At 43.9% G+C, this 22,571-nt stretch overlaps 1 protein-coding gene across 3 annotated transcripts in view; it reads left to right on the top strand.

The window, feature by feature from the left end:
* The first annotated feature begins 1,751 nt into the window (after positions 1–1,751).
* Positions 1,752–22,571, top strand: part of MLC1 (modulator of VRAC current 1) — a 117,276-nt gene continuing 96,456 nt past the window's right edge. For 2 of the 3 annotated variants that reach the window (XM_082256194.1, XM_082256192.1), the window contains exons 1-5: positions 1,757–1,870; positions 2,398–2,564; positions 5,386–5,475; positions 16,779–16,832; positions 17,588–17,689. In XM_082256194.1, the coding sequence (XP_082112320.1) occupies positions 2,400–2,564; positions 5,386–5,475; positions 16,779–16,832; positions 17,588–17,689 (411 nt within the window). In that variant the 5' untranslated portion in view covers positions 1,757–1,870; positions 2,398–2,399. Of the gene's footprint in view, positions 1,871–2,397; positions 2,565–5,385; positions 5,476–16,778; positions 16,833–17,587; positions 17,690–22,571 lie in introns of all 3 variants that reach the window. The other variant, XM_082256193.1, reaches the window with a different exon arrangement.

The raw sequence follows: 22,571 nt of genomic DNA, 5'->3' as shown, positions 1-22,571 counted from the left end.
ATAGGCATGGCACAGATGGTACAGGCATGGCGCAGGTGGTGGAATAGGCATGGCACAGATGGTACAGGCATGGCGCAGGTGGTGGAATAGGCATGGCACAGGTGATGGAATAGGCATGGCACAGATGGTACAGGCATGGCGCAGGTGGTGGAATAGGCATGGCACAGATGGTACAGGCATGGGGCAGGTGGTGGAATAGGCATGGCACAGATGGTACAGGCATGGCGCAGGTGGTGGAATAGGTATGGCACAGATGGTACAGGCATGGCGCAGGTGGTGGAATAGGCATGGCACAGGTGATGGAATAGGCACTTACCTGGCGACGGCTCAGCTCCCGGCGGCGGCTTCTCCCCTCCTCGCGACTCCGACGTCCGTCCTCTTCTGCTCGGCTCCCGGCGGCGGCTTCTCCCCTCCTCGCGACTCCTCTTCCGCGGCGGGCTGCGGCGGGAAAGTGACCGGGCGGTGACGGTGAGTGACTGATGCACGCACCGGCACCGCCCCCAACGAGGTCACCATGGATGTCCTGAATCATGATTGGTCCAGGCTGGAGTCTGGACCAATCATGATCCAAGACATCACAAAAGGGGGTGGTGTAGCGCATTGCTCTGCGCTACAGTTACGCCCCAGAAGGCCGCCAATTGGCGCCTCTGCTGGTGGAAAACCCCACCCCCCATCGGCACCAATGCGGCGGACGCCAAAAGGGGGGTGGTGTAGCGCAGAGTTCTGCGCTACAGTTACACCCCAGAAGGCCGTCTATCTATTTTTTTTTTTTTTTAAATCTTTTTTTTTCTTTTTCTTTTTTTTTGGGGGGGGGGGGGGCGGCGCCCCTGCGCCCCCTATGGGCCGGCCGCCACTGTTCTAAAATAAGTCAAGCGTTACTTCTGTTGACCATTTGAATATTTCAGAGAAAAGGTGTGACATAACCTGTGCCTCTAGAACAGGGATCTCCAAACTTTTTAAACAAAGGGTCGGCTTACTGTCCTTCAGACTATAGAGGGGATGGACTGTGGTCAGTGGGAGTAAAAAAATGCATAGTGCCTGTGGTCAGTAGGAGGAGGAATAGTGCCCCATCATTGGTGTTAGTTAAAGGACTAGTGCCCCATTGTTGGTGTCAGTGAGAGGAAAAGTGCCCTATTATTGGTGTCAGTGGGAGGAATAGTGCTCCATCACTGGTGTCTGTGGGAGGAATAGTGTCCCATCATTGGTGTTAGTGAAAGGAATAATGCCCCATTGTTGGTGTCAGTGGGAGGAATAGTGCTCTATTATTGGTGTCACTAGGTGAAGTAGTGCCCCATCATTATTGTCAGTGAAAGAAATAATATTTCAACATTTATATCAGTGGGAGGAAAAGCGCTTTATATACAGTATGTGGGAGAATTTCCCAAGGGCCGGGTAAAGGCATGCAAAGGGCCCAGTTTGGAGACCACGAGACCACTGCTCTAGAGTAAATCAGCGTAAAGAAAAGACATGGTGGAGGATATTAAATAATATCACACTTTTTAAAATGAATGTATATAGAAAAATAAATGTGTGGTAGTTTACAAGGATTTACATTATAACAAATCTAAATAGGGTTAGTATGGCACAATCACTCCAAGTTTTTGTTTATCAGTACAATTTGCCCATACAATCATAGCAATACTCAAAGCTCTTCCAGGCTTTTCATTAAAATTCAAAAGGCGCTTGTGTTCTCTGGCTAAAGTACAATTTTTTTTCTCTGCTTTTGTCTTTAACGTGAATAGATGCTGCTTCACAGCCGAGCTAGAGAGCGACCTCTTCAAATACGCCATGATTCACTGAGCAGAGTTTATCCAAGCTGCATACAACGCCCTACACTGTCTCTTTTTGATACTCATCTAAATATAGGTATGTTTCCCCATGTTTATATCTTGAGGATAAACCTGTGCCTCCTGAGCATAGTTCAGCTATTGTTCACACAAAAGTTTAGGTGGACTTTTTTGGGTTTTTCTTTCCATTATTTTTTTTTTCTCTGCGCAAAGTAGGTCATGGTCGACAAACCAAATTAAGCCATTAGCTTTACTGATTGGCATCTGCATTCAAAAGCCTGTTTTCTTTGAGTATTTTTTAACATTTTATATCTAGTATATGTGATATCTTACAGAATTAACTCTTTTCTGAGCGTGAGATGCCATTTGTAAATTTGTCAATTCCTGGAACTGAATTTTAAATTGTTAAGTTTGAAGCACCTATGTAGAAGTTATGTACTTGTGATTCGTCAATTGGTCGCAAAAATATCCTGCTCACTGACTAAAGATCTTTGCAAACTCAAAGTGTTTTTGGTGCCATCGCTAGTATTTCTTAATGTCACAAGAAAAATTGTTGAATGAAGTCAAATGTTGTCAAGTTCTAGGCATCTTTGTGTTTCTCTTTAAATAGGTATGACCAGAGAAGAGGAATATAATGAAGAATACAGTTATGATAGGATGGCTACTTTGGAACTAGGAATTCAAGAGAATAGAAAGTATCACACAGATCTGAAATTGTCTAACAAGTTACATCCATGTGTCAAGTACAAAACCTGGATGTTTTCTCTGTTGATTGGGGTGGGTATTAAAAATGACAAAATCTTGTTGCGCTGTGTATGCAACTTTAGAATCTGCTTTTGCTTTATACGGTATATAGATGTTGAATTGCTTTCATAATTTTAACCACTTAAGCCCCGGAAGATTTTACCCCCTTCCTGACCAGGGGGTATTTTGCAATTCGGCACTGCGTGAGTTTAACGGACAATTACGCGGTCGTGTGACGCTGTACCTGAAGGAATTTGACGTCCTTTTTTTCCCACAAACAGAGCTTTCTTTTGGTGGTATTTGATCACCTGTGCGATTTTTTGATCATGCGCTATAAACAAAAAAATAGCGTCAATTTTGCAAAAATAACAATATTTTTCACATTTTTTTATATGAAATTCCCCCCCAAAAATGTAAAAATCAAAATTTTGTAACATTTTCGGCCAATTTTGTTTTATGCTACCTATGTTTGGTAAAAAAAATCGCAAAAAGCGTATTTTGATTGGTTTGCGCAAAAGTTATCGCGTTTACTAACAAAGGGAAAGATTTTTGTAATTTTTGGTGTTTTTTTTTTAACGAGTAATGGCGGCGATTTGCGATTTGTTTTGCGGGACTGCGACATTGCGGCGGACAGATCGGACCCTTGACTGACATTTTTGACACTTTTGGGGTTACCAGTGACATTACTGCAGTAATCAGTGCTATACATATGCACTGTTACTGTAAAAATGACACTGGCAGGGAAGGGGTTAACTGTATTGGAGAGGGAGGGGTTAAGTGTGTCCTAGGGGCGTGTTTCTAACTGTGATTGGACATGGCTACTAGTGTAAAAACAGAGATCAACGGTCATACATAGTAGAACCGTCTGATCTCCATTTTTACACAGGGGAGAATGACAGGCGGCTTGTTTACTTTAGCCGCCTGCCTTTCTCCCTTCCCGGCGAACGATCGCTAGTGACCGGCGGACATCGGGTCTGCCGGTCACACGCACTGACTTGTTAGGGAACGAGCCAGGGCGGGCGCGCGCCTCAGCGGGCGCGTGCTCGCCCGCTATTGGCTCACAAGCCAGTGACAGGCTAGTGACATACCGGTACGTCACTTTGCCTGGCCGGGGCAAAGTATATGTACTTGCAGCACTCGGCAAGTGGTTAAAGGGCATCGCCCAGTTGGTTAACATCTGCTTTGAATTGAATTTGGGTGATTTAAAACACTGTACAGAGAATAGTGATTTAACAAAGCAATCATAGCAGTTTCATATTTAGGGACTGAAGTGGTACACATCACACTGATCATAGGTCACTTGCCTGTAAGGACAAGGTAGAGTTATTGCCCTGGGCCTTTTGTAGCCCATGGGTTTTGTAACAGCCATAGTTGGTTTTGTATTGTCTCGATAGTTGTGTTTAATAAAATTGTTTTGTACATTTCTATACATGTGTCAGATCACTGGGTCCTGTTATACCTATCTATGGATACAAAATATAGAGTGTATAATTGAGGTTGAGCTCAGTCAGGCTTTTATGTTTTCTTTTTCTCAGTCAGGCTTTTATGTTTTCTTTTTCTCACAGTGTGTTATTTGCTGTAGTGAGTTGCAATGGCTGCATGGTAAACCATAGAAGTCCAAAAAAAAAAAGAAATAAAATGGTTAAAAATGCAGTGCAAAGCATGTTAAAATGTATTGCAGTGTGCCACAACACAATTTAAAAACGTACGTCTGTGCATGCAAACTGATCCATTACAGTGTGATCATTGTCGTACTAGCCTTATTGATGGTGTTATCTATTTCTATTGAAATTTAAGGGAGTTCTATGGTCACAACATACACTTTCATTTTATAACATCAGCACTGTAGTGATAATTGAAAATCCAACATAAGCTTACTTGAAAAATCTTCTTTCATGATGTCAGCGACATCTCTATCCACAACGTCCAGTATTCCCTGAATGCTTTGCAGCTTCTCCTCCTCTGTTTACTTCATTTTCTAGAGACTACATATCCCATGGTACCTTGCTGCCTGCAAGTAGTGATTCCTGTACTGACTGTTCCTCCTAAAACTCCTCCTCTTTACACCTCTGTAGTTCAGAAGGCAAGCTCTGTGAAATCTGCGACACAGAAGTGCTTACTTAAAGGTCATATAGAATACATGTCACAGAACTTAAGGAAGTAAATGTGTGGGGATCTTCACAAGGTCCATTTTTACAAATTTCAAGATCATTCCAAATAATAGGAGTAGTCTAGAAATAATTTAAATACGCTCTATGTGTGGAAATGAATATATGATTATAAAATTTGACCTAGATATGCTTTAAAGCGGTTGTAAACCCTAAAAAGAAAAAAAAACAAAAAAAAAACCTGCAAGACAAAGGCATAATGAGCTAGTATGCATCGCATACTAGCCCATTATGTGTTACTTATCTTAGAACGAAGCCCCGACACGGACCCCTGGACATCGCTGAGGGCGCTGCCATGATCCCTCGGCGACTCTTCCGGGTTTGGCGGCTCCGGCGCTGTGATTGGCCGGAGCCGCGATGACGTCACTCCCGCGCATGCGCGCGGGAGTGATTTTCCGGCAAGCTCCCGGCAAGCAAAACTGAAGGTCCCCCCGGACCTTCAGAGCGCATGCGCCGCTCATGCGAGCGGCTGCATGCACTGCAAATATCTCCTAAACCGTGCCGGTTTAGGAGATATTATTTGTACCTACAGGTGAGCCTTATTATAGGCTTACCTGTAGGTAAAAGTGTCAAAAAGCGGGATACTACCGCTTTAATGGGCAAATTCACCCATGTATTTTATAAGTGCCATTTTTCGGAAATGCTGATGATATTTTCTGTTTGTAAATTCTATTCTTTGATTTCAGAGTTGTCTTCTTGGAACCTCAGGATTTTCACTTTACTTGGGAAATGTGTTCCCTTCTGAAATGGACTATTTGAGATGTGCTGCGGGATCTGTAAGCATTTTCAGTAATATTTTATTTTTTACTTTAAGCCTTTTCATGTGTTTATCCTTTGCATAAACTATCATTTATAATTATTTTGTATTGAAGAAACAGGTGAAACAGAAAAGATCATTTTTGGTTAATTATTTTTGATCAGTGCTTTGCAGATTCTACTCGTGTGTCAGTCCACTGATCTATAAAGATGTACCTGTTAATCGTCATTTTTTGTAAAAAGTTAAAATCTGTTCTGGCCCAAACAAATTATTTCCCTCATTACAATAGCTCACAAAAGTGAGTACACCCCTCACATTTTTGTAAATATTTTAATATATCTTTTCATGTGACAACGCTGAAGAAATTACACTTTCCTGACAGACTCCATGGCAGCCTACGTGTGGGTTAGTCCCGCCTCCTCCTACCTCATAGGACCCCACTCCCATAAATTTCACTCTGCCCTAGAGACCATGTTCCTTTTTTGTCCTCCTCCTGTTGGATGGATATCAAGTCTTACCTCATGAAGATTTTCGGTCTATTTCCTGGTGATTTAAACGATTGATTTCAGGCTGGATTCCTGAAGAGTCCAGTACGCCCTAGCTACTAGCGGGGTAGGACACGGGTGTGCAATCCCATGCATTGGAGAAAGCATAAAGCCTGGCCACTGGCGGGCAAGCTGAATACGGCCAATCGTCCTGGCTACTAGCGGGAGGCCCATTAATACACCCCGAATCGATGCGCTGGAGGTTTTCGTGTCCCAGGTCTGACCGTGGTTCGGAGCGTGCTTGGTAACGTATGGCAGCCATTTTTTTGTATTTGTATTTTGTCTTGCGGTGTTTTGGAACGCAGGTGCGTTTCATCTTACGGCCCCGGCTCTTCCTGTGTCCCAGCGCAGCTTCCGGGTCACCACTGGGTGTCTGGGGGCGGCGCCGCCGCAGTGGAGTGGCTGTTCCGTGCTCACACATGCGCACGGATGCTGTCTGTCATGGGGGGGGGGGGGGTGCGGTGACGTCATCATCTGGCGGCAGATTTAAACTGCTGTCACAGTGGATCACATTGGGATTGTACTGCGGGCATATGCGGCGACTTCCCTGTGCTTGATCGGTCTCTGCTAGTGGTAAGCTTAATCCTGCTGGATGTCTGTGTGCAGTCTGGTGTATGCAGCACTTCCTTATATTTGTGTTTATTACAGTCTTCCTGTTAAGAGCAGTATGGATACTTCACCGCCCCCCAGTGGCCAACCCTTACTCTACAGGTAAGAGTGGTTCTTTTTACCTATCCCTGTACGGTTCGGATTTAGGGCAGTATGGGTAATTCTTCCCTTTCTCTTAGCCCTTCTAGGTCTGATAAACAAACTAAAGCACGCGAAGATAAGGACCTTACTAGGTCACAACGTCATCACACATCTCCTGGCACTAGTCGCCACAAGTCTTCTACCAAACATCACAGGGAAGGCTCCACGGTTGCATCAGCACTAAGACACCCTGATAGAAGACCTTGCTGGGGTTGTGCAGCACGTGTTTCTAATGGCAAATCACTATGCGATGCATGTTTTGCCCATGCCTCTAGAGAAAGGGGGAATGATAACCAGCAGGTGGAATCCCTGGTTAGACGGGTGGTCCAAGAATCCCTACAAAACCTGGAGGTTGACCGCACCTGTAGCCCCTCGGCTGGTATGGCAAACATCCCTGCTAGGGATAGCCTCAGTACTCCCGGCCCTTCTCAGCAGAGCATTTCCGGCTTCAACTCCTCGGATAGTGAGGACGAATCGGATACTCCTGGCACAGGCTTTGATTTTGCCTTGGTCCCTACCCTGGTTAAGGCAGTTAAGGGAGCCCTAAAGTGGGAGGAGCCAGTAGAGTCACCATCTAAACAAAGAAGGTACTTCAAGCACCTAAAGAAAGAGCGCCATAACTTTCCCTTTTTAGGTGAGCTGGGCGAAATCATCTCGGATGAGTGGGGATGTGCAGAGAGGAAAAATTCTCTGGTATCCAAAGTTTCCAGGATGTACCCATTCAAGAATGAGGATGTGAAGCACCTGGAGTCAGCGCCCCTAGTGGACGCCGTCCACTCAAAGACACAGTGTCTTTTAAAGATGGGCTGGAAAGAAGAATCGACTCTGACCTTAAGAAGATTTATGTGTCTGCTGGAATGGCTTGTAAACCAGCCCTAGCCATTGCGGCTTTATCCAAGGCCATGGAGGCCTGGACACTAGAGGTGGATTCGGATCTAATGTCCGTATCAGAAGAAGTAGCCAGAGCGTCAGCAGTGAATGAGCTCAGACTGGCGGCTTCTTTTTTGGGGGAGGCTTCCCTAGATATTATTCATCTGGTGGCCCGGGTCATGCTCTCTTCAGTGACAGCAAAACGGGCTCTATGGCTGCACCCCTGGCTGGCTGATCCTTCCTCCAAGTAGGCTTGGTGCCGTATTCCATTCGAAGCTGGAGAGCGCTATTTCGCGGGCCACGGGCGGTAAGTCGGGGTTCCTCCCGCAGGATCGTCGCCTGCTGGGTCAGAGAAGGACACAGTCCAGACAATCTTCGGATAGAGCAAAGTTGCAGACCTGGTCGTGAATTCCGGAAAACATGGAGGAAAAATCCATCTTCAAACCAAAAGGCTTCCAAAGGAGCCTCTTCTAGTAGCCGGGAAGCGGCTCAGTCCTTTTGATGTTGGGCCTGTCCAGACGGTTCAGGTCGGTGCTCGCCTTCTCCAGTTTCGACACGTCTGGGCAGCCTCGATAAAAGATTTTTGGGTCATCAGGACAATCTCCACAGGCCACACTTGGTCGTTCTGCAGTCCGCCTATCCTCAAGTTCGTTCCCACAGCTCTTCCACGGTCGGAAGAAAAAAGGCAAATCCTTTCAGCATATGTAGATGCACTGTTGCTTCAAGGCGCAGTAGTTCCAGTACCAGCCAAAGAAAGGTTTCAAGGCCTCTATTCTCCACTCTTCTTAGTAATGAAGAAGAACGGCTCCTGGAGACCGGTCATAGACCTCACACATCTAAACTCCTTTATAAAAAAGGAAAAATTCAAAATGGAGACACTATTGACAATCCGCCAGGCGGTTCAGCCAGGAGATTGGCTTGTGTCAATAGACTTGAAGGATGCATATTTCCATATGCCTATAGCAACAGAGTTCCAGAAATACCTGCGGTTTGTTGTGGATCAACGCCATCTTCAGTTTACATGTCTCCCATTCGGGGCTCACAACATCTCCTCGAGTATTTTCAAAACTCTTATTGGCTGTGGTAGCCCTGATCAGAATTTAAGGGAGTTCGTCTTCACCATTATTTAGACGACTTACTACTTCTGTCGCAAGATCGAGAGCAACTCCTGGTTCACAGAGATCTAGTCACGGCGACTCTTCTCGAGTTCGGGTGGTTGCTAAACTTGGAAAAGAGCCATCTGGAGCCCACACAAGCACTTATCTTTCTCGGGGCTCAATTCAATACAGTCAAGGGCACCATCTCCTTGCCTATAGAGAAAATCCCGATTATCAGAGACAGAGTACAGCTGGCCATGTCATCATCTCATCTTCGGGTCTCACAGTGCCTCAAAATAATAGGTACTATGGTGGCCACGACACCTATGGTGAAATGGGCTCAATGGAGGATGCGTCCTTTTCAAACAGATTTTCTTCGCCAATGGTGCCCAGGCGACATGGATCATCTGATTTGGATTTCCCCAGTAATGCGGGACAGTCTCCTGTGGTGGTTGCAGAAGAGGAATCTACTCAATTGCCATTCTATCCTTCCCATCTCCTGGGTCACGATAACCACGGACGCAAGCAACACAGGTTGGGGGCTCACTGCCTATCAGAGATAGGCCAGGGCAAATGGTATCCTCGGTTACACAGGGAAGTTTCGAACATCCTAGAGCTTCGAGCAGCATTTCAAGCTCTCAAAGCATTTCATCACCTTACAGTAGGAACATCTGTCCTCCTGAGGCTGGACAATACAACGGCAGTGTTGTATATAAAGCGTCAAGGGGGAACTCGCAGTCACTCTTTATTGAGAGAGGTCGAGCCAATAATGGTCTGGGCTCAGAAATACTTATCCAACCTCACTGCAGTTTATCTACCAGGGACACAGAACATCCAGGCGGATTTTCTATCAAGAGTCTCCATGGACAACAACGAGTGGAGTCTTCATGCCGATGTGTTTCAATGGCTAAAATCCCTAGGGTTCCTTCCGGAAGTGGATCTGTTCGCTTCCCCGTTCAACTTCAAGTTGGAGAAGTATTACACAAGATTCAAATGCCCACAAGCTTTCGGGGTGGATGCCCTAACAGAGCAATGGAGGTTTCACAAGGCTTACGCCTTCCCACCGGTTCCAGTCCTCCTTCGATTCCTGACGAGACTCAGGTCGGAAGAAGTGGAGGCTCTTGTGATAGCCCCATATTGGCCGAACAGGCCCTGGTTTCCGATGCTGCTACAGCTCAGCTTTCGTGAGCCAGTTCCACTACCTGCCAGGCAGGATCTCCTGTCTCAGGGAACGGTGCTACACCCTTGCCCGGCCCATCTGCACCTGATGCCCTGGTTTTTGAAAGGGAAAGGCTGGAGGCATTAGGGTGTCCAAGCGGAGCTATCTCCACACTGTTGAATACGAGAAGAGCTGGAACAAATAGAGTCTACGAAAGGATATGGAAGAAGTTCATGTCTCATATCTCCAGAAATATGGATGTGCAAAGGCACTCTTCGAGTTCAAGTGTCAGCTATCTCGGCTTTCACAGGAACATCCTGGGCAAACATCCTCTAGTGAGGCAATTTTTCAGAGGAGCTTCTAGGCTCAAACCACAAAGGAAGCCCAGATTCCCTAAGTGGAATCTTCCACTTGTTCTGGATTTCTTTGCAGACCTCAGAAGAGATAACCTGGTTCAACTCTCCATCAAAGAATTGTCTCTTATAGTAGCGTTCCTGGTGGCAGTCACCTCAGCAAAAAGGGTCTCTGAGCTAGGAGCTTTGGGATGCAAAGAACCCTTTTTGACATTTTTCCCGGATCGGGTGGTTCTGATTCCCATGTTGAATTCGCATCCAAAAGTATCCTCTATTTTTCATGAAAATCAGGAAATTGTCTTGCCAACATTCAAATCCTCTGACTCTGCGACTCATCCACTGGATGTAGGGCAAATTCTGAAACTATATTTGGAGGCCACATCTCATTTCCGCCATTCGGATTATTTGTTTGTCCTGTTCTATGGGAAGAATAAAGGCTTGCGTGCTTCCTCTAGAACGATCACATCTTGGATTGTCCAGTCCATTCAGTGGGCTTATAGAGCTAAAGGGTTGGCTCCCCCGGAGGCGGTGACAGCGCATTCTACAAGAGGAATGTCGACGTCTTGGGCAGCGTTGATGGTGCAAATTAAATTTCTTTTGAACAGCAGATTGCCCACCCTGGTGTGTTTGGCTAGTTATTTCCCACACGTAGGCTGCCATGGAGTCTGTCAGGAAAATGGAAAATTTATATCAAATACTTACCGTAATTTTCCTTTTCTGATGGACTCCATGGCAGCCGGAGTCCCCACCCATCTGCCGGAGGAGGCTATTTTATGGAACATGGTCTCTAGGGCAGAGTGAAATTTATGGGAGTGGGGTCCTATGAGGTAGGAGGAGGCGGGACTAACCCACACATAGGCTGCCATGGAGTCCATCAGGAAAGGAAAGTTACGGTAAGTATTTGATATAAATTTTCAGTTTTGCTACAATGTAAAGTAGTAAGTGTACAGCTTGTATAACAGTGTAAATTTGCCGTCCCCTCAAAATAACTCAACACACAGCCATTAATGTCTAAACCGCTGGCAACAAAAGTGAGTACACCCCTATGTAGAAATATCCAAATTGGGCCCAAATTGTCAATATTTTGTGTGGCCACCATTATGTTCACCAGAGCTTTACAGGTTGCCACTGGAGTCCTCTTCCACTCTTCCATGACAACATCACGGAGCTGGTGGATGTTAACCACTTACTACCCGACGTCAAATGACGGCGGAGCGGTGTAGCTATTATCCTGGGACGCCATCATACGATGGCGCACCAGAACAGCCTCTCTCGCGCGCCCCGGGGGCGAGCGGAGCGGCGATCGTGACTGCGCCATGTTGCTAGGACACAGCGCAATCCCGATCTCGGTAAAGAGTCAATGACATGACACAGCCGGTCACATGTAAATGAGGAAGTGCCGTTATTCAGCTCTCCTCGGCTCACACTGTCAGTGTGTGAGGCGAGGAGAGCCGATCAGCGGCTCCTTCTTATAGGGGACACAGAGAAATGTAATCACCAGTGCCCTGATTACACAAGAGTGAAATAAAATGCCATAACTGCCCAACATCAGTGCCCACAGTACCCGCCATCAGTGCCCACAATCAGTGCTTATAGTGCCGCCTGTCAGTGCCGCCTGTCAGTGCCCATCAGTGCCACCTATTAGTGCTCATCAGTGCCGCCTATCAGTGCTCCTCAGTGCGGCATATTAGTACCTCCTCATCAGTGCCACCTCATCAGTGCCCATAAGTGCCACCTCATTAGTGCCCATAAGTGCCACCTCATCATTGCCCTTCAGTGCAGCCTATCATTGCCCATCAATGCAACCTCATCAGCGCACATCAGTGAAGGAGAAAAATGTATTTATTTTCAAACTTTACTCACAGAAAAAAAGAAAAACTTTTTTTTTTTCAAAATTTTCATGTCTTTTTTCTTTTTTTTTTTGTAAGAAATTAAAAACCCAGAGGTGATTAAATACCACCAAAAGAAAGCTCTATTTGTGTGAAAAAAATGATCAATATTTCATATGGGTACAGTGTAGCATGAGCGCGCAATTGACATTCAAATTGTGAGAGCGCTGAAAGCTGAAAATTGGCCTGGGCAGGAAGGGGGTGAAAGTGCCCTGTAGGCAAGTGGTTAAAGACCTTGCGCTCCTCTGTTTGATAATGCCCCACAGGTGCTCAATAGGGTTTGGTTCTGGAGACATGCTTGGTCAGTCCATCACCTTTACCCTCAGCTTTTTTAGCAAGGCAGTGGTCGTCTTGAAGGTGTGTTTGGGGTCGTTATGTTGGAATACTGCCCTGCGGCCCAGTCTCCGGAGGGAGGGGATCATTCTCTGCTTCAGTATGTCACAGTACATGTTGGCATTCATGGTTCCTTCGATGAACTGTAGCTCTCCAGTGGCAGCAGCACTCATTTCACTTAGGGTGTACTCACTTTTGTTGCCAGCGGTTTAGACATTAATGGCTGTGTTGAGTTATTTTGAAGGGACAGCAAATTTACACTGTTATGCAAGCTGTACACTCATTACTTTACATTGTAGCAAAGTATAATTTCTTTAGTGTTGTTACATGAAAAGATATAATAAAATATTTACAAAAATGTGAGGGGTGTACTCACTTTTGTCAGATACTGTAAAATGTGTGGCCACTGGGTGTGCGGAATAAACTGTATGTAGCTGGGGCTACATACAATGTACAGGAATGTCTTCCAGATGCGAGACAAGACCTTCCTGTCTCACACCCAGAACAGAATAGCGTTGGTATGAGTGGTGCTCATGCATTCATAGGCAATTTTGGATTCTATCAATGATTATAAAGCTCCCGCTGATTGGCTGAGTCAGAGATTGTGACATCAGCCTGCCTCTCTGACTCAACCAATAAGAGAAAGCTTTGTATTCATTAATTGAATACAGAGCTTCCTATGAATGGTTGATTACCACTCAGACCAACCCTATTTGTTCCAGATGTGAGACAAAAAGGTCTTGTCTTGCACCCAGAACACCGTGCTGTCTACTGTACGTAGCCTCCGCTACATACAGTTTATACAGCACTCCCAGTAGCACATGTTAGTGAGGGAAATAGTTTGTTTGGGCCAGCTTTGCCCAAACTGGCTATTTAAATGAAACTGAAACTGGCTATTTAAACTAAACTTTAAGTGCATTTCTGTCCATAATACAGTGTGCTTGATGTATTGGCGTTGGCTTGCATGGCGCTTTGAGCTGTGTGTATCTGAGTGCATAGTACACTGTTGTCTGTGTATTTAGGTGCAGCTTTGTAAAGGGATAATTATAATTGAATACATGGTGCATTATAATGGGTGTGCATATGTCTACTAGTTTAAAAGGTTCTAAAGCCAAAACATTTTTTACCTTTTCTACATTAAGTTAAAGATAGTTTTAGGACTTGCTGTACCCCCCTCTCTCTCTAAACACTAACCTCACTTCTGAATCGATCTAGTGCTGTGCCTAGCTGCAGTCTTCTCTCCTATTGCCCTCTTCACATTGGGTATTGATAGGCAGCAGGGGGAGCATTGTCAGGGGAGGGAGGGAGGAAGTGGGGGGGGGGGTTACTGAGCTTCTCTGTGTTTCAATGGATGCAAACAACCCAGCTCAGGAGCGAGCCTACAGGTGTGCACCCATTGGAAGCAGCTTCCTAAGGAGCCTAGAAGATGAGGTTCAGGGCTGCTCTGTGTAATACCATTGCCCAGTGCAGGTCAGTATACGTTTGTTATTTAAAAAAGAACACCTTAAGGAGTTGTAAAGTCTCAATATTTTTCATCTTAATGTATTCTATGCATTCAGGGAAATTACCTTCTTGGTTGCAGCTGTTCCCCAGACCCCCTGTTATTCTTATATAATCAAGGGGGGAATCCTGCGCTAAATGATGATAAATATAAAGGATTCAGTAATTTTTAGCAGCTAGAACACTGGACCTATAGAAATCCAAACAGTAATGCGTATCAAATAGTGCAGCGCTAAATGGTAACAATATTGACTATATTACAAAGAACATTAGTGCAGTGAAGTCACACAAGGTCAAAATAAACGTCCATGAGAATCATAAATCCCAAAACATGGATCTGAAGTGGAGAGCGGAAAGTCCAAAGAGAAGGTGAGGTCCCAAGATATGGTGAGCAGAAGGAAAACACCCGTGATGAGTGGATAAAAGTGGCTGCTTACCAAAATGAATGGACCCCCAACTTAATGGACAGGTCAATCAAGCTTGAGACAAAACCACTCAAAATGGACTCTTTCCTCCACAGAGATGGACATGGATCACCTCCAGAGACTTCTTAACTCTCCAAGGTATAACATACAGCCAAGCTATAGCTTATAATAGCTCCGATATCAGTGGCAAACCAAATAGAAGGGAAGGAGGAAGGAGACCATAGCGTAATCCAGCAAAATTGATCATTCAAAATTTATTAAAGGTTATACTCACATAACATAAAACAAATGCAAGCAGACCTCATGAATCGTGGCGTCCCCTGTTATTCTTACCTGAACCCGAACATTCCAGCGATGAGCACAAGCCCAGCGGCTCCAGTCGCTGTCTCGAATCCTTATTGGATAGATTGGCTCCCGCTGCTGTCAATGAAATCCAGTGATACAGAAGCGGGGGGTGGGGCCAAGTGCTTCTGTCTGTGTCAATGGATGCAGCAGCAGGACTCATGGGCACGCCCTCACGGGTGCCCCCATGAGAAGCGTCTCTCCGTGGGGGCACCTAATGAAGAGGAGGATCGGGGCTGCTCTGTGCAAAACCCTTGCATATAGCAGGTAAGTATAACATGTTTGTTATTTAAAAAAACAAAAAAAAACTTTACAATCATTTTAAGACAGTTCCATTACACCTCAAAGCGGTAGTATACCCGCTTTATGACTTTTACCTACAGGAAAGCCTTTAATAAGGCTTACCTGTAGGTACAATTAATATCTCCTAAACCTGCACGGTTTAGGAGATATTAAACCTGCATGCAGCCACTGACGTCTGTGGCACATGCGCTCTGAAGGTCCGGCGGACCTTCAAAGTTCCTTGCCGGATCTTGCCGGAAAGTGACTCACAGCGTCGGAGCCGCCGAACCAGGAAAAGACGCCAAGGGAGCATGTCAGCTCCCTCAGCGTTGCCCAGACGACCATGCCTGGGCTTCGTTCTAAGGTAAGTATTTCATAATGAGCTAGTATGCAATGCTGTTATAGCTGCAAAGGGTGGGCCCACTCAATATTGAACCCTACAGACTTAGACTGGGATGCCATTAAACTTCATGTACGTGTAAAGGCAGACATCTCAATATTTTTGGTAGTAGTGTATATTGGCTGGTATTTAGCTTTCTGGTTCAAGCTCTGATTTAATTATTGTCCTAATAATACAATACAATATACATATAAATTCATATATATTTTTTATAATGTGTTTTTTTATGTATGGCATTCTCCCTTTTTCTACGGTGGATACTTTCTAAATTACATATTGGCCAATTCAGTTTGGTACCACAGTGGGTTCCTTTTAGTACTCGATGGTTAGTATTTAATTTGGCATGGGAAGGCGGTGTTTATATATTCGCCTCCCTTTACCTTAGATGTTGGAGATTTTACTTATTTGCCATTATTCTAGTTCGATTTGATGGGGTTATGGCGCAGTTTCCCTCATTCAACATTACTTTTTACGTTAAGGTGACCCGAGGTTCAAACCGAGGCTTGGTTAGGATATGTAGTTAAATAGCGGTGAGTCAGCACGCCGCCCGTACCCCAGGACAACGTCATCTGTGACGAAACTCTTCGGATCGCAACGTACTGAGGTCACCGCATGCTATCCCGGAAGGACGGGCGATGTTGTGAGAGCCAGCCGGCTTTATTTTTATCGTTCAGCATAAGGTGTTCTTACTGGCTTTTACCAGCGGATATTTGTAAGTTTTACTCTTTTACTACCATTAAAGTGATTTATGGTTTTACACTATGGTGGATTATTTATACTTCTTTCATGACTAGTCTTATCTACAAACATTGGAATTGGGAATTTAGTGTTATTATGGATTGGGATCTCAAGCTTGTCTCCTAATCCAGAGGACCCAGAGGTGTCCATCATAAGCGTTGATGACCTTTATTGTCCTACTTTTTGGTAAGGAGCCATCCTTGTTTGGTGTTGGATTCACTAGTGGTGGTGTCGGGTTTTTCACTGAAGAATCACATGATTGTCCGTTTCACCAGTTCTTTCACAATTTCACACGATTTATGGACTTCAATATGAACTTTATGTTTTTTTTTTCACTTGCATATTAATCAATATAGTTTATTGACACAATTATTAGAGCAACCCTCTTTTGTTATTTGATTTATTGTGGTTGTCTTACCCAATTGGTTGCAGCTTTTTGTTTCACGTATTTTCGTTTAGTTCATTTATTTATTTGTTACTTATGATGTAAGCGCAAATTTTATTTTTCTTTTCTTTTAATACAATAATAGAGTGCTTGTACATTTTCATCTAGTCCTTTGTTGAGATTTCTAATCCAGTGTTAATATATTTTATTATCATGGTTAAAAAGGTTGTTGCAACATTTTGTTTTGTTTACAGTGTATACCTTCAGCTGTTGTAAGTTTTGCAGTGTTGAAGAACAAAGAGAATGTGGTAAGTTCTTCTGAATAATAAAAGGCACATGTGTAGTGTTAAACCTAATAAGCACCCATAAGGTACAAAATGAAAATAGATATCTTTTAAATTATTATTTTATTTTGATTTGCTATCATTGAATGCTAGTGAGTTTTAACATAAAACCACAATGATTATTGCTTTCGTGCATTCCAGCTTCTGAATTTGATATGTTGGTACTGACATGACATACAAGATCTGTTGATGGACTCCTGCATTTAACTAATGGAAAGATATCCTACAAATAAATCCTATTAAAAAAAACAAGTTTTTTTTTTAAAGTACAATAATAAAAGTGGTCCATTTGGGTCCTCAATTAGACATTTGCACAGATATTGGGAAAATTACCTCATATTCCCATAAGTCTATTCACAGAGTAACACAGAGTAACTATAAGGGACTCTTTGAAGACAGTTTTGACCCGTGTCAAGTTCTCACAACACAGAAGGTCTAAATATGTGCCCTGAGCAGCGGTAGGAGTTGTAGAGTGGTGGCCCAAAATTTTGGAAGTCTGAAACAAACCAGACGTATTGGTTAATTAATTTAGATAATTGTGTCCATAATGCTTCATGATAGACGATTTTTCTGGACAGATAATAATGAAAAATGCATTGTTACATGGCAAGAATCCTGTAGTTTGATGCTCATTTTGGCCTCTGTTTAGCCACCTTCTATCCACTATCTTATTGCTGTGAATGACTTTCTCTAATTTAATCATTTGTATATCTTTTCAGATCTCTCATTTTCAGATATTACATGTATCAACATTTTCTATTACTACTACCTGCCTAATATGGTTTGGCTGCAAGCTAGCAATAAATCCAACAGCAATTAATGTAAGTAGCAGATTTTATTTAAACATACAAGTCTCATTTAGGTTAAATGCTGTCAACTGTCTGATTCTATAAGCTTGCAAAAAATGTTCAATGAGTTCTTAGGCTTGAATTAAAGAAAACTTACAGGTACACATGAAAACGAATATTGCTGCTTGCCCATTCAGATATACCCAAGTCCAATGAGCACTATTCTCTTTGGGTATACAAACCGAAATCACTAAATTGATGAAACAAAAGGTCAAGCAATGCCACTTAAGCCCCGTACACACAGGGGGAATGTGGGGAGCCATCAGCCAGAAAAAAATAAAAAATGGACTGACATTCGACCCATTTGTATGCCAAATGGTTGGTACAGTAAGTATAAGGCAGGGAGGCAACGAATAGAGTGGTTATAGATCTATTATTTATTATAATATTATGTGAAATTTCACTACCGTGCAGTAAAAATTATAAATGGTAACAGCGACGTGTACACAGAAAACAAGACAGACTGACAAATATCATTAATAACAATACCGGTCCGGTGTTGGTTGAAAGTACAAAAAATATCAAAAAAATATCAAGGGGAAAAAAAGAGTTCACATGGAATGATTCTTTTTATAAAAAATGCTTTTGGCAATAGTTCTTCCCTGATATTGTCCTTTGGAAGCTCGGATGCTTGAGGATATGGGGTTCCGATATCGCAATGTGTATGGGGGTGGTTTATCTTGTTCCCATGAAGGCTATGACATGCAAGCTCTTTATTGAATATCGATGCAGCTGAATTTCCTCATGATGACAATCAGGAACCATATGTGATAATAATAACTTGTATCTTTAGAAATATGTTTCCAATGTTGTTAATTCTGGCTATAAACAATGGGTAACTGTGAGTATACCATGTTTATACGAAATAGCTCAGAAACTAGTGATGGAGGTAAGTATTATCTATGATAACTGTTGAGGTGCATCGTGGGAGGGTTACTATGGTGCTCGGAGGTTGACTTCAAGTGTTAGCTGGGATATGCTGGGGGTAATGTTCAGAAGCGCGTATATGACCAGCCGCTGATTATGGCTTATTGTGCACTGGTCTGACATGGTAGGTACACTGATCTAGGGGACTTTTGGTAGGTATATTGAGCTTTTAGAAAATCGTCTCGGGGATTCCTATACAGGAAATATTGGCAATAAAATGTTTGTGACTGTTTAAACAACTGGAAGTGTCCGAATTGCCAAACCCGATGCTCAATTACCTGACGGCTAGATTGGCTGTCACTTCACCCCTCTATTGTACCTTATGAGTTCCTGTGCCGTTGGTCACTCCTGTAGCCAGATGCTGGCGTGGTAAGTTGCCTGGGTTGTCACAGCATTATGAAGTCTGCTGATCTTCCGTTCGCCTCCGTTCACTCGTTGGAGATACAAGCTGCGAGTACAATACACTTGCGGACCGCCGCACGACTATTTACTGTGGCAGTCAGCAAGTGGTTAACCACCTCAGCTCCAGAAGGTTTTACCCCCTTCATGACTAGGCCCTTTTTTGCTATATTGCAAACCACTATTTTAACTGGTAATTGTGCAGTCAAGGAACTCTGTACCCAAACAAATTTATATAATTTTTTCCACACAAATAGAACTTTCTTCTGGTGGTAATTGATCACCACTGGTGTGTTTTCCCCCTTTTTTATATATAAATGAAAAAAAGACAGAAAATGAAAAAAAAAAAATATTTTTTAATTTCTGCTATAAAACATATCCAATAAAAAATTATATTGTATTATTGTTTCCTGCTACATGACTTTGATAAAAAAAAATCTCAATAAGCATATATTAATTGGTTTGCCTGAAAGTTATAGCATCTACAAACGATGGTACATATACTAGTAATGATGGTGATCAGTGACTTATAGTGGGACTGTGACACCAACTGGCACTAGGGGAGAACTGACTAACTGACACTGACATCACCTGTGACACTAATACAGTGATCAGTGCAAATATTATACATTGTCACTGTACTAATGATACTGGCTAGGAAGGGGTTAACGTTTGGGGCAATCAAAGGGTTACCTGTGTGCCCAACAAGGTTTACTGTGTGTACTGTTTTTGCTAAGCAATGTGCAGGTTTTTACTCCCTGATTTGCAGGGAGAAAAAAAATGGCACATCGCTGCTGTCTGTCGAGAGCCCTCTCTTTTTTACCAACACAGAGCTCTCTTCTGCCATTTGCATTTTACATTCACTATTTTGAAAATGTTTTTTTGCATTTACTTATTGTTTTTCCACCTTACTGAGTTCTTGGAGCACCGGTGATGTACCAGGACGTCCCAGCTGCATCCTGGGAAGTTCCTAGGAAGTTCCTGTCACATGTTCCAGAAGGCAGACCCAGAGTTCCAGGGAGTAAAGGGAGATAGAAATGAAAAAAAAATAGGAAATGAAAAAAAAGGTATGCGAAAAAAAAAAAACAAACCTGCAATTATCAATAGGTAGCTGTAGATTGCCATTTCAAAAGGTACTTTTGTTTTTATGATAAGGATGAAGTTCCTCTTCAATTAGCTGCTCACGGATGGGATTTTCAAGCCAATCCACTGTCAGGGCTGGACTCGCAGCAGCTCTCTTCTCTTTGCTTAGGCTGCTTTAGCTGTCAGATAATTGTCAGCACTAATTGTTTCCTCAGTGGCTCACCTGGTTATCATTATCTGCTCGTCAGTCCCGCCTACAGCCAGCCCCTTCTGGCTATATAAGCTGCCTTGTTCATTAATTTCCTGCCTTCGCCAGGTCAACATATCTGGAGTTTCTCTGCTGTGTTCCTGTGACAGACTTTGCCCGGCTGCTGTCCCTTCTGGTTTCTGATCCTGTTCCATTGCCTCTGACTATGCTGATTTCTGGTTTCCTGATCACTGTCTCGTCTGACTTCCCGTTCTGGCTTCCGACCCTGGCTTATGTTTGACTACATTTACTGTTCTGTACCATTTTTTACCATTACATTAAAGGTGTGATTTTTCTGAATTTTCTATCTCAGTCTGATTCATGGTTCCTGACAGTAGGTGAAGACCATAAATTCAGAAGATGCAGGCAATCCACCTAGTGGTAATATTTTTTCAAGATTGGATGAGCAGGACCACTGCATGGATCAGTTTGCCATAGCGTTACAGACCTGGATCCTCCCACTGTGGCTGTTCCGGTACAACCAGTGTTGCAGGCTGTCCCTGCTGCTCCAGTCTCTGTGCAGGCACCCACCTCAAATATTACCTTTGTAAGAGGTTCTGCCTTGCTTCCCAAGCATTTTGGGGGCAATCCAGTTCAATGCAGAGGGTTTCTCAACCAGGTTTGGATATACTTTGAGATGCTGCCCCAGGCGTTCCCCACGGAAAGAAGCAAAGTTGGCTTTATTATTTATTTGCTTTCTGATAGAGCCTTTGCCTGGGCAAACCCTCTATGGGAGATGCAAAAACCCATTTTCCGAGTTTGTGGCTTCCTTTAAAAGAGTATTTGATGTTCCCACTCGCTCCACTTCTGCTGCCAAGAGCCTCATGTCCATCAAATAGAGTATGAAAACTGTTGTCGATTACACCATTGAATTCCATACCCTAGCAGCAGAGGTTACTTGGAACAGGTGGCCCTCATGGCTGCTTTTTCTCATGCTCTCTCAGATAACATTAAAGATGAAATAGCAGCCGAGACATACCTACGGAACTGTAGAAGGTAATTACGTTTGCCATTCTTATTGACTCCAGACTCCAAGAGAGACCTACCTTTAATGAGCGCTAGCGGAAGCCTCCCGTACGTTTGGCTCCGAGCTTTGCATTCCCACCCTAGCCTCCCTCACCTATCATGCCTCCTGGTACCAAGTCCACCTGTGAAGTAGAACCCATACTGTTGGGCTTCACACGTCTCTTTGCGGAGGAGAGGACCTTTAGGAGGAGGGAGAGATTGTGACTTTATTGTGGCCAGGCAGGTCACGTATTGAAGTCTTGTCCTACCCTTCTGGGAAACTCCCACACCTGAGGTCCTGTAGGGCAGTGGTCCTCAACTCTGGTCCTCAGGGCCCACTAACAGGCCAGATTTTAAGTATTACCTTGGGGAGATGCAGCCTAGAATACTGCAATCACTGAGCAGCAAATGATATCACCTGGGATGTATTTCAGTTATCTTGCAAACCTGGCCTGTTAGTGGGCCCTGAGGACCAGGGTTGAGGACCACTGCTGTAGGGGAAAGACCTTAGGTGGCATTTTTGCATCCCCAGTTATCCTGAAAGATAAGCTTCTCGTTCCCGTTACCCTTTCTTGGTCTGAATCGTCCATTGATACATAGGCTCTAACTGATTCTGGGGCTACTGACCTGTTCATAGATAGTGCCCATGTGTCTAAGCACTCGATTCTGCTGCAACTTCGTGCCACCCCACTTGCCATTGAGGCTACTGATGGAAGACCTTTACAGCCTGTCCATGTGACTCATGAGACTGCTTCATTGACCATGGCCGAAGGGGCTCTGTACCATGAGATAATCCAATTTAAAGTAATTTTCTCACCTTACTACCCGGTGGTCACTGGTTATCCTCTTTTGATTGGCATTGACCTTTAACCTGGTGCCATGCCCCCTCGTGCCCGGGTCTACCCTTTGTCTGTCTCAGAGGATAAAGCAATGAAGGACTATGTTGCAGACTTACTTTCTCGAGGGTTCATCAGCAAGTCCTCGTTCCCTGTCGGTGCTGGCTTCTTCTTTATGAAAAAGTAGGGTGGTGAACTGAGACCTTGTATCGATTGTAGGGGTCTCAATCGCATCACGATTAGGAACGCTTATCCGATTCCATTGATTGTGGAACTTTTTGACCGTCTCAAGGGAGCCACGGTTTTCACTAAGCTTAATTTGAGAGGGGTATACAATCTCCTCAGAATCAATGAGGGC

The sequence above is a fragment of the Pelophylax lessonae genome (assembly GCF_965119305.1).
Source record: "Pelophylax lessonae genome assembly, chromosome: 4".
NCBI classification, from domain to species: domain Eukaryota; kingdom Metazoa; phylum Chordata; class Amphibia; order Anura; family Ranidae; genus Pelophylax; species Pelophylax lessonae.
This window is presented reverse-complemented; position numbering and strand designations above follow the sequence as displayed.